The 12904-nt window shown below is 50.4% G+C and overlaps 1 protein-coding gene across 1 annotated transcript in view; it reads right to left on the bottom strand.

Annotated features, from left to right (window-relative positions):
* The window catches only part of TAP2 (transporter 2, ATP binding cassette subfamily B member), a 130903-nt gene that overhangs the window by 93849 nt on the left and 24150 nt on the right, over positions 1-12904 (bottom strand). Inside the window, exon 3 of the mRNA XM_069241929.1 lies at positions 5500-5614. Within this exon, the coding sequence (XP_069098030.1) occupies positions 5500-5614 (115 nt within the window). The remainder of the gene's footprint in view (positions 1-5499; positions 5615-12904) is intronic.

Genomic DNA, 12904 nt, shown 5'->3' with positions numbered 1-12904 from the left:
CAGAGAGGACACGTGTTGGTCAATGGGTTTACACACCTGGAATATGACCAAACAGTACAGAAATACTTTAGAGCAGGAAAAAAAAAACACAACTCAACAAGGTCCCATTGCATGGAATCTCTGCTGAACAGAACCCCAACCATTGCACAGAGCTCCACCTGCACAGAGCTCTGTCTGCATGGAGTTCCTCCTACAAGGAGCTCCATCCGTACAGAGCCGTACTCATACACAGTCCCACCTGCAGAGAGCTCCATCTGCACAGAACCCTATTTACACAGAGCTCTGTCTGCACAGAACCCCATCTACACCGAGCTCCATCTGCACAGAACCCTATCTACACAGAGCTCTGTCTGCACAGAACCCTATCTACACAGAGCTCCGTAAGTACAAACCCTTATCTACACAGAGCTCCGTCCGTAAAAACCCCTATCTACACAGAGCTCCATCCGTACAAAGCCCTATCTACACAGAGCTCTGTCTGCACAGAAACCCATCTACACAGAGCTTACACAGCGCTGTCTGCACAGAACCCTATCTACACAGAGCTGCGTAAATACAAAGCTGTATCCACACAGAGCTCCGTCCGTACAAACCCCTATCTACACAGAGCTCCGTCTGTACAAAGCCGTATCTACAAAGAGCTCCGTCTGCACAGAACCCCATCTACACAGAGCTTACACAGAGCTGTCTGCACAGAACCCTGTCTACACAGAGCTCTGTAAGTACAAAGCTGTATCTACACAGAGCTCCGTCCATACAAAGCCCTATCTACACAGAGCTCTGTCCGTACAAAGCCCTATCTACACAGAGCTCCGTCTGTACAAAGCCCTATCTACACAGAGCTCCGTCCTGCATAGAACCCTATCTACACAGAACTCTGTCCTGCGCAGAACCCTATCTACACAGAGCTCCGTTGTGCACAGAGCTCTGTCTGTACAAAACCCTATCTACACAGAGCTCTGTCCATACAAACCCCTATTTACACAGAGCTCTGTCCATACAAAGCCCTATCTACACAGAGCTCCGTAAGTACAAAGCCGTATCTACACAGAGCTCCATCTGTACAAAGCCCTATCTACAGAGAGCTCCGTCCTGCATAGAACCCTATCTACACAGAGCTCTGTCCTGCACAGAACCCTAGCTACACTGAGCTCTGTTGTGCACAGAACCCTATCTGCACAGAGCTCCGTCTGTACAAAGCCCTATCTACACAGAGCTATGCCCATACAAAGCCCTATTTACACAGAGCTCTGTCCGTACAAGCCCTATCTACACAGAGCTCCATCCGTACAGAACCCCATCTACACAGAGCTCCGTCTGCACAGAACCCCATCTACACAGAGCTCCGTCTGCACAGAACACTATCTAGACAGAGCTCCTACCTGCACAAAACCCTATCTACACAGAGTTCTGACTGTACAGAACCCTATCTACACAGAGCTCCGTCTGCACAGAACCCTATCAACACAGAGCTCTGTCCTGCACAGAACCCTATCTACACAGAGCTCTGTCCGTACAAAGCAGTACTCACACACAGTTCCACCTGCAGAGAGCTCCGTCTGCACAGAACACTATCTACACAGAGCTCCATCCGTACAAATCCCTATCTAAAGAGAGCTCCGTCCTGCACGGAACCCCATCTACACAGAGCTCCATCCTGCACAGAACCCTATCTATACAGAGCTCCATAAGTACAAAGCAGCATCTACAGAGCTCCACCTGCACAGAGCTCTGTCTGCATGGAGTCCCTCCTACAAGGAGCTCCGTATGTTCAGAGCCGTATTCACAAACACTCCCACCTGCAGAGAGCTCTGTCTGCACAGGACACTATCTACACAGAGCTCTGTATGCCCAGAACCCTATCTACACAGAGCTCTGTCTGCACAGAACCCTATCTACATAGAGCTCTATCCGTACAAAGCCCTATCTACACAGAGCTCCGTCTGCACAGAACCCTATCTACACAGAGCTCTGTCCTGCACAAACCCAGCACAAACCCTATCTACACAGAGGTCTGTCCGTACAAAGCCATACTCACACACAGTTCCACCTGCAGAGAGCTCTGTCTGCACAGAACACTATCTACACAGAGTTCCATCTGTACATATCCCTATCTAAAGAAAGCTCCATCCTGCACAGAACCCCATCTACACAGAGCTCCATCCTGCACAGAACCCTATCTACACAGAGCTCCACCTGAACAGAGCTCTGTCTGCTTGGAGTCCCTCCTACAAGGAGCTCCGTGAGTTCCGAGCCGTACTCACACACACTCCCACCTGCAGAGAGCTCCATCTGCACAGGACACTATCTACGCAGAGCTCCGTCTGCACAGAACCCTATCTACACAGGGCTCTGTCCGTACAAAGCCCTATCTACACAGAGCTCCGTCTGCACCGAACCCTATCTACACAGAGCTCCGTTTGTACAAACCCCTATCTACAGAGCTTCGTCCGTACAAATCGCTATCTACACAGAGGTCCGTCCGTACAAAGCTGTATCTACACAGAGCTCCGTCCGTACAAAGCCCTATCTACAGAGTTTCGTTGGTACAAATCACTATCTACACAGAGCTCTGTCCGTACAAATCGCTATCTACACATAGCTCCGTCCGTACAAAGCCCTATCTACACAGAGCTCCGTCCGTACAAAGCCCTATCTACACAGAGCTCCGTCCGTACAAAGCCCTATCTACACAGAACTCTGTCCGTACAAAGCCCTATCTACACATAGCTCCGTCTGCACCGAACCCTATCTACACAGGGCTCTGTCCGTACAAAGCCCTATCTACACATAGCTCCGTCTGCACCGAACCCTATCTACACAGGGCTCTGTCCGTACAAAGCCCTATCTACACATAGCTCCGTCTGCACCGAACCCTATCTACACATAGCTCCGTCCGTACAAACCCCTATCTACACAGAGCTCTGTCCGTACAAATCGCTATCTACACATAGCTCCGTCCGTACAAAGCCCTATCTACACATAGCTCCGTCCGTACAAAGCCCTATCTACACATAGCTCCGTCCGTACAAAGCCCTATCTACACATAGCTCCGTCCGTACAAAGCCCTATCTACACATAGCTCCGTCCGTACAAAGCCCTATCTACACATAGCTCCGTCCGTACAAAGCCCTATCTACACAGAGCTCCGTCCGTACAAAGCCCTATCTACACATAGCTCCGTCCGTACAAAGCCCTATCTACACATAGCTCCGTCCGTACAAAGCCCTATCTACACAGAGCCCCGTAAGTAAAAAGCTGTATCTACACAGAGGCCCACCTGCACAAACCTCCGACTGCACACTAAGAGGTCCTGACCCTAAGGTAGTAGTGACTCCTTAGAAGGACTCATACATGTGTGGTGCTGTGTTACCCTACAAAGCTGTTGCAGATTTGCTTGCTTCAAATGCTTTTTCCTCATCTTGCAGGAAGAAAGGAGTGTTTGGACACAGTTCATGGTTTACACTGTTGTTGAATGTACAGTGTTTGCCAGAACTGTGCCCACCCGTCTTCTTGCAGGTAGCCCACCAGGCTCCACCGAGTTACCCTTCCTCTTCTTGCAGGTAGCCCACCAGGGTCCAGAGAGGTGCCCAACCCCTCTTCTTGCAGGTAGCCCACCAGGGTCCACTGAGGGGCTCACGCTCCTCTTGCTGGTAGCCCACCAGGGTCCACAGAGGTGCCCACTCTCTTCTTGCAGGTAGCCCACCAGGCTCCACAGAGGTGCTCACCCTCTTCTTGCTGGTAGCCCACCAGGGTCCAGAGAGGTGCCCACCCTCTTCTTGCAGGTAGCCCACCAGGGTCCAGAGAGGTGGCTACCCCTCTTCTTGCAGGTAGCCCACCAGGGTCCACAAAGGTGCCCACTCTCTTCTTGTAGGCAGCCCACCAGGGTCCACAGAAGTGCCCGCCCCTCTTCTTGCAGGTAGCTTACGAGGTTCCACAGAGGTGCCCGCCCCTCTTGCAGGAAGCCCATCAGGGTCCACAGAGGTGCCCTCCCCTCTTCTTTCAGGTAGCCCATCAGGGTCCACAGAGGTGCCCGCCCCTCTTCTTGCAGGTACCCACTAGGCTCCACAGAGGTACCCACCCTCTTCTCGCTGGTAGCCCACCAGGCTCTACAGAGGTGCCCGCTCCTCTTCTTGCAATTAGCCCACCAGGCTCCAAAGAGGTGCCCACCCTCTTCTTGCAGGTAGCCCACCAGGGTCCAGAGAGGTGGCTACCTCTCTTCTTGCAGGTATCCGGCAAGGGACCACAGAGGTGCCCACTCTCTTCTTGCAGGTAGCCCACCGGGGTCCACAGAGGTGCCCACCCTCTTCTTGTAGCCGAGATCTCCGTGTGAAAGACGCACACAGTTTATCATTCAGGTGGGGCTGGTGCAAACCCCAGGGGACTTCATGTCATTTTGAGGGCCTGGCTCTCTAAGTAGATTGTGGACCTTTCACTGGCCTCGCTCTTCAGTGAGCTGATGTCTCGTCCCTGCACTACTGTGGCGAGGAGACTCCATACATACCCTCACACCAGGCTTTCCACGGTGTGCCCGCCTTCTACCAGGTCTCCTTTCTTCGTCGGTACCATTGGCTGCACCGAGTTTGTGGAGACTGTACTTTTCATATCTGGAAACTCCAAACGAGGCTTCAAAGAAGATTCCTTCCTCCACGGGCCCGGTTCAGCCTCACACGATCCACACTGCAGTTTACACCCTTTGCTACCGTCTTCCTTTCACTAGTCTGTGCACATACTGCTCTGGTTTGTGTAGAATGCACTTCTAGGCGCTCGTGAGGAGCGGAGCATCTCGTCGTGCTCTGTTCCCAAGGTCCAGAGGGTGCAAGCCAATGGAGGCTCGACCCTGCTCTCACCAAGGAAGACCTACGGAAAGGATAGTCAGATATGCACCTGAAGACCTCTGAGGGACACCAGGATACTGTCCAGTAACCTCTCCCTGTCCTAGGATCCTAAGGGAAGGACTCACTAATATTTGAAAGGACTGACTAATGTTTACCTGACAGCCTATGGGGAACACCAGGATACTGCCCAGTAACCTCGGACTGTTCTAGGTTCCTAAGGGAAGGACTCACTGATATTTGCCTGATGGCCTGTGAGGAACACCAGAATACTGCCCAGTAACCTCTCCCTGTCCTAGGATCCTAAGGGAAGGACTCACTGATATTTGAATGGACTGACTAATGTTTACCAGAAAGCCTATGGGGAACGCCAGGATACTGCCCAGTAACCTCGGACTGTTCTAGGTTCCTAAGGGAAGGACTCACTGATATTTGCCTGATGGCCTGTAGGGGACACCAGAATACTGCCCAGTAACCTCTCACTGTCCTAGGATCCTACGGAAAGGACTCACTGATATTTGCCTGATGGCCTGTAGGGGACACCAGAATACTGCCCAGTAACCACTCACTGTCCTATGATCCTACGGAAGTGATAGTCAGATATGTACCTGATGGCCTCTGGGGGAGACCACTGGCGGCTGCAGTTAAAGACCCCTCTACTGACCTGGCCATGGAGAATATAGACATGAAGAAGATGGCGGCGAAGAAGTCGGCCTCTTTGTACTTGGAGCCCAGAATGTCGATGACTCTGCCGGTGTAGTATGGGATGAACATCTCACCTGAACAAGAAAGAGAGAGAGAGAAAGTGACACAGACTGTGGAAACTCTGCTCCGGACACTAAACTTCACTCTGCAAGATGCAAACAGCACTCAACCTACTCACGCCTTCCGACTTATCAAGATAGGTGAACGTGTGGCTCCCATCCCAGGAGCCACTTGGGGCAGGGTTTATCTATAGTCAGATGGATCGGTAAACGGGTCATGACTCACACTCTGTAAGGATCATGAGCCATATACCTGTCGGCATCTGGAGTAGCGGGGTGCTATGTCTCACACTATGTGAGTTCAGCAAGCTGGGCAGGGTATTAAGACAGAATATTGTGGGACAGAATATTGTGTGAAGAATATCCAGGGCAAAAATATTGGAAAGTTTCTATAGGTAAGCATAGTTTTACTATACATAACTCCACATATATGTACCTTGGCAATATATATCTTCATGGTATGTACCTATGGAGTTAATAACAGTGAATCTATATTTAACTATTTGCACATACCTTCTCAATATTTTGGTCCTTGATATTTTTGTTTCCGATATTCTGTCCACATGATATTTTTGTTTCCGATATTCTGACAGTGATCCCTCGGCAGGGGGACTGTCTCAGACCACGAGGGCTCCCTGGCACTGGTGAGACCTGCGGCCAGCTGGAGGGGTGAAGAGACGATTCTCACACCTTGGGAGCTCTCACACACGTTAGAAGTGTGGTTAGTGGAGGGGTGAGGAGATGCATCTCACACAGGTTACACCTGCGCCCGCCTGGACCAGTGATGGCGCCGGGTCTTTCACACTGTGAGCTCCCTGGCACTGGTGAGTTCTGCGCCCGCCTGGACCAGTGATGGCGCCGGGTCTTACACACTGTGAGCTACTTGGCACAGGTCAGCTGGGGGCACGTGTGGGCCCCGTCTCACACTGTCAGCTCCCTGGCACTGGTGAGACCTGCGCCCGCCTGGACCACTGATGGCGCCGGGTCTTACACACTGTGAGCTACTTGGCACAGGTGAGAATGCTCGTCAGCTGGGGGCATGTGAGGGCCCGGTCTCACACTGTCAGCGCCTTGGCACTGTTTTTCATGACTTTGTACTTTTTTACTTCTTTTTTTTTTACCAAGAAATAGCACCAGTTTTTAAAACTTCTAATTGCATCACTGTAAAGAAATGGCTCCCTGTTGCAGTTACCCCCCACTTTTTGCCTGATACTGATGCTGACTTGACTGAGAAGTGTGCTGGGACCCTGCTAACCAGGCCCCAGCACCAGTGTTCCTTCACCTAAAATGTACCATTGTATCCACAATTGGCACACCCTGGCATTCAGATAAGTCCCTTGTAACTGGTACTTCTAGTACCAAGGGCCCTGATGCCAAGAAAGGTCTCTAAGGGCTGCAGCATGTCTTATGCCACCCTAGAGACCCCTCACTCAGCACAGACACACTGCTTACAAGCCTGTGTGTGCTAGTGAGAACAAAATGAGTAAGTCGACATGGCACTCCCCTCAGGGTGCCATGCCAGCCTCTCACTGCCTATGCAGTATAGGTAAGACACCCCTCTAGCAGGCCTTACAGCCCTAAGGCAGGGTGCACTATACCATAGGTGAGGGTACCAGTGCATGAGCATGGTACCCCTACAGTGTCTAAATAAAACCTTAGACATTGTAAGTGCAGGGTAGCCATAAGAGTATATGGTCTGGGAGTCTGTCAAACACGAACTCCACAGCACCATAATGGCTACACTGAAAACTGGGAAGTTTGGTATCAAACTTCTCAGCACAATAAATGCACACTGATGCCAGTGTACATTTTATTGTAAAATACACCACAGAGGGCACCTTAGAGGTGCCCCCTGAAACTTAACCGACTATCTGTGTAGGCTGACTAGTTTTAGCAGCCTGCCACAAACCGAGACATGTTGCTGGCCCCATGGGGAGAGTGCCTTTGTCACTCTGAGGCCAGTAACAAAGCCTGCACTGGGTGGAGATGCTAACACCTCTCCCAGGCAGGAATTGTCACACCTGGCGGTGAGCCTCAAAGGCTCACCTCCTTTGTGCCAACCCAGCAGGACACTCCAGCTAGTGGAGTTGCCCGCCCCCTCCGGCCAGGCCCCACTTTTGGCGGCGAGGCCGGAGAAAATAATGAGAATAACAAGGAGGAGTCACTGGCCAGTCAGGACAGCCCCTAAGGTGTCCTGAGCTGAGGTGACTCTAACTTTTAGAAATCCTCCATCTTGCAGATGGAGGATTCCCCCAATAGGGTTAGGATTGTGACCCCCTCCCCTTGGGAGGAGGCACAAAGAGGGTGTACCCACCCTCAGGGCTAGTAGCCATTGGCTACTAACCCCCCAGACCTAAACACGCCCTTAAATTTAGTATTTAAGGGCTACCCTGAACCCTAGAAAATTAGATTCCTGCAACAAGAAGAAGGACTGCCCAGCTGAAAACCCCTGCAGCGGAAGACCAGAAGACGACAACTGCCTTGGCTCCAGAAACTCACCGGCCTGTCTCCTGCCTTCCAAAGATCCTGCTCCAGCGACGCCTTCCGAAGGGACCAGCGACCTCGACATCCTCTGAGGACTGCCCCTGCTTCGAAAAGACAAGAAACTCCCGAGGACAGCGGACCTGCTCCAAGAAAAGCTGCAACTTTGTTTCCAGCAGCTTTAAAGAACCCTGCAAGCTCCCCGCAAGAAGCGTGAGACTTGCAACACTGCACCCGGCGACCCCGACTCGGCTGGTGGAGACCCGACACCTCAGGAGGGACCCCAGGACTACTCTGATACTGTGAGTACCAAAACCTGTCCCCCCTGAGCCCCCACAGCGCCGCCTGCAGAGGGAATCCCGAGGCTTCCCCTGACCGCGACTCTTTGAACCTAAAGTCCCGACGCCTGGGAGAGACCCTGCACCCGCAGCCCCCAGGACCTGAAGGACCGGACTTTCACTGGAGAAGTGACCCCCAGGAGTCCCTCTCCCTTGCCCAAGTGGAGGTTTCCCCGAGGAACCCCCCCCTTGCCTGCCTGCAGCGCTGAAGAGATCCCGAGATCTCTCATAGACTAACATTGCGAACCCGACGCTTGTTTCTACACTGCACCCGGCCGCCCCCGCGCCGCTGAGGGTGAAATTTCTGTGTGGACTTGTGTCCCCCCCGGTGCCCTACAAAACCCCTCTGGTCTGCCCTCCGAAGACGCGGGTACTTACCTGCAAGCAGACCGGAACCGGGGCACCCCCTTCTCTCCATTCTAGCCTATGTGTTTTGGGCACCACTTTGAACTCTGCACCTGACCGGCCCTGAGCTGCTGGTGTGGTGACTTTGGGGTTGCTCTGAACCCCCAACGGTGGGCTACCTTGGACCAAGAACTGAACCCTGTAAGTGTCTTACTTACCTGGTAAAACTAACAAATACTTACCTCCCCTAGGAACTGTGAAAATTGCACTAAGTGTCCACTTTTAAAACAGCTATTTGTGAATAACTTGAAAAGTATACATGCAATTTTGATGATTTGAAGTTCCTAAAGTACTTACCTGCAATACCTTTCGAATGAGATATTACATGTGGAATTTGAACCTGTGGTTCTTAAAATAAACTAAGAAAAGATATTTTTCTATACAAAAACCTATTGGCTGGATTTGTCTCTGAGTGTGTGTACCTCATTTATTGTCTATGTGTATGTACAACAAATGCTTAACACTACTCCTTGGATAAGCCTACTGCTCGACCACACTACCACAAAATAGAGCATTAGTATTATCTATTTTTACCACTATTTTACCTCTAAGGGGAACCCTTGGACTCTGTGCATGCTATTCCTTACTTTGAAATAGCACATACAGAGCCAACTTCCTACATTGGTGGATCAGCGGTGGGGTACAAGACTTTGCATTTGCTGGACTACTCAGCCAATACCTGATCACACGACAAATTCCAAAATTGTCATTAGAAATTGATTTTTGCAATTTGAAAAGTTTTCTAAATTCTTAAAAGACCTGCTAGGGCCTTGTGTTAGATCCTGTTTAGCATTTCTTTTAGAGTTTAAAAGTTTGTAAAAGTTTGAATTAGATTCTAGAACCAGTTGTAGATTCTTAAAAAGTATTCCAACTTTTAGAAGCAAAATGTCTAGCACAGATGTGAATGTGGTGGAACTCGACACCACACCTTACCTCCATCTACAGATGAGAGAGCTAAGGTCACTCTGTAAACTAAAGAAAATAGCAATGGGCCCCAAACCTACCAAAGTACAGCTCCAGGAGCTTTTGGCAGAGTTTGAAAAGGCCAACCCCTCTGAGGATGGCAACTCAGAGGATGAAGATAGTGACTTGGAGGGAAATTCCCCCCCTCCAGTCCTACTTAGGGAGAGCAGGGCTTCTCAAGCCCTGACTCCACAAATAATAGTCAGAGATGCTGGTTCCCTCACAGGAGGGACCAACAACTCTGAAATCACTGAGGATAACTCCAGTGAAGAGGACATCCAGTTAGCCAGGATGGCCAAAAGATTGGCTTTGGAAAAGCAGCTCCTAGCCATAGAAAGGGAAAGAAAAGAGATGGGCCTAGGTCCCATCAATGGTGGCAGCAACTTAAATAGGGTCAGAGATTCTCCTGACATCCTAAAAATCCCCAAAGGGATTGTAACAAAATATGAAGATGGTGATGACATCACCAAATGGTTCACAGCTTTTGAGAGGGCTTGTGTAACCAGAAAAGTGAACAGATCTCACTGGGGTGCTCTCCTTTGGGAAATGTTCACTGGAAAGTGTAGGGATAGACTCCTCACACTCTCTGGAAAAGATGCAGAATCTTATGACCTCATGAAGGGTACCCTGATTGAGGGCTTTGGATTCTCCACTGAGGAGTATAGAATTAGGTTCAGGGGGGCTCAAAAATCCTCGAGCCAGACCTGGGTTGATTTTGTAGACTACTCAGTAAAAACACTAGATGGTTGGTTAACTGGAAATGAAGTGTGTGACTATGTTGGGCTTTATAATTTGTTTATGAAAGAACACATTTTAAGTAACTGCTTCAATGAAAAGTTGCATCAGTATCTGGTAGACCTAGGTCCAATTTCTCCCCAAGAATTGGGAAAGAAGGCAGACCACTGGGTCAAGACTAGGGTAACCAAAACTTCCACTGGGGGTGACCAAAAGAAAGGGGTTACAAAAACTCCCCAGGAGAAAGTGGGTGACACTAGAAACAAAGAAAAAGAGTCCTCTGTAGGCCCCCAAAAACCAGAACAGGTGGGTGGGCCCCAAGACACAACCCAAAACAAAGGTGGGTACCAGGGTAAGAACTGGGATGCCACTAAGGCATGGTGCCACAACTGTAAACAGTCTGGGCACCACACCAAGGACACTTCTTGTCCCAAAAACAAACCCCAGAACAAAATTCCAGGGGTAACCAGTGTAGCCATGGGAGATGACTCCTCAGATGAGGAGGTCTTCATAGCCTTCAACTGGAAACAGGGCCCAACAGGTGAGTTGGAGATTCCAGAGGGAAGTAGACACTTCCACCACCTACTGGTGAATGGAATCCCAACCACTGCCCTGAGAGACACTTGTGCCAGTCACACTATTGTGCATGACAGGCTGGTGCTCTCAAACCAGTACATCCCAGGTGAGACTGCCAGGGTAAGAGTTAGCCTAGACAGGGTCACTAAGAGGCCTGTGGCTTTAGTACCCATAGAAGTGGGTGGCACTCTTAGCTGGAGAAGGGTAATAGTCAGTACAGACCTCCCCCTTGATTGTCTCCTTGGAAATGACTACCCAGAGGTTAGTCAGAGCCCAAGAGAGGAACTGGTCCAGTGCCAGTCCTCTCCCAAGGATTCTGGAAGTCCTGCCTCTGCAGTAAATGCAAGCAGGCCCCAGAAGAAGAAGAAAAGAAAACAGAGTAGGAAGGGTGGACAACCTTTAGCCAAGGTTACAGCAAGCCAAGGAGATTCTGCTCCAGTAGGGGAGAACTCCAAAAATGGCCCTGATAAAGTCCAACCTGACCCACAAGAAGTCCTGGCTAGTCAGGCAACTGTTAAACCTGAGTGGGTGGCTCCTCAGCTAACAGAAGAAAGAGTGGAAGAAGGGTGTTTACTACAAGATGTGGTAACCCCCCACTCTAATACAGCAGACAGGCAACCTGAACCCAAAGAGGCCTGTAACTTAGCCCCTTCCCTTTTAGGTGAAGAGCTAAAGGTGTGGTTCTGGGCACTGACAGCTGTCAGTGGCCTCTGCTGGGTGTTAGCCTTTATGGCTGCACTATCCTTAGCATGGTGGTCTGACCCCATGCCAAATAGCAAGTTAGGCCCCCTGACCCTATTGGTCATGGTGGGGTTACTCCAGCTCTGGGTAACCTCTCTGGGTAAGCTAGGGGTAACCCTGGCCAAGATAAGGTTAGCAGAGGTGGATACCTCTAAGACCAAAATAGAAAGAATGGGTGGAGACATTGAAGAGGCAGACAAGAGGCAATTCAGACTAGGTCCTATCACTGTGGAAGTAGGTCAGTTCCCCAAAGGGAATGACCTGAACAGAAGGATGTAAGGCAGAGTAGGCCCTGCAACTAACCAGCCTATTTCTCCTACTCTTCCTCGCCTGACAGACTAGGAAGACTCTCCCAGCTTGGGCTGAGTCTCCTGGCCTGTGGGCTGGGGGGGGCTTGTGTAAAGAAATGGCTCCCTGTTGCAGTTACCCCCCACTTTTTGCCTGATACTGATGCTGACTTGACTGAGAAGTGTGCTGGGACCCTGCTAACCAGGCCCCAGCACCAGTGTTCCTTCACCTAAAATGTACCATTGTATCCACAATTGGCACACCCTGGCATTCAGATAAGTCCCTTGTAACTGGTACTTCTAGTACCAAGGGCCCTGATGCCAAGAAAGGTCTCTAAGGGCTGCAGCATGTCTTATGCCACCCTAGAGACCCCTCACTCAGCACAGACACACTGCTTACAAGCCTGTGTGTGCTAGTGAGAACAAAATGAGTAAGTCGACATGGCACTCCCCTCAGGGTGCCATGCCAGCCTCTCACTGCCTATGCAGTATAGGTAAGACACCCCTCTAGCAGGCCTTACAGCCCTAAGGCAGGGTGCACTATACCATAGGTGAGGGTACCAGTGCATGAGCATGGTACCCCTACAGTGTCTAAATAAAACCTTAGACATTGTAAGTGCAGGGTAGCCATAAGAGTATATGGTCTGGGAGTCTGTCAAACACGAACTCCACAGCACCATAATGGCTACACTGAAAATTGGGAAGTTTGGTATCAAACTTCTCAGCACAATAAATGCACACTGATGCCAGTGTACATTTTATTGTAAAATACACCACAG

Source organism: Pleurodeles waltl, chromosome 6 (genome assembly GCF_031143425.1).
Source record: "Pleurodeles waltl isolate 20211129_DDA chromosome 6, aPleWal1.hap1.20221129, whole genome shotgun sequence".
Taxonomy (NCBI): Eukaryota; Metazoa; Chordata; class Amphibia; order Caudata; family Salamandridae; genus Pleurodeles; species Pleurodeles waltl.
This window is presented reverse-complemented; position numbering and strand designations above follow the sequence as displayed.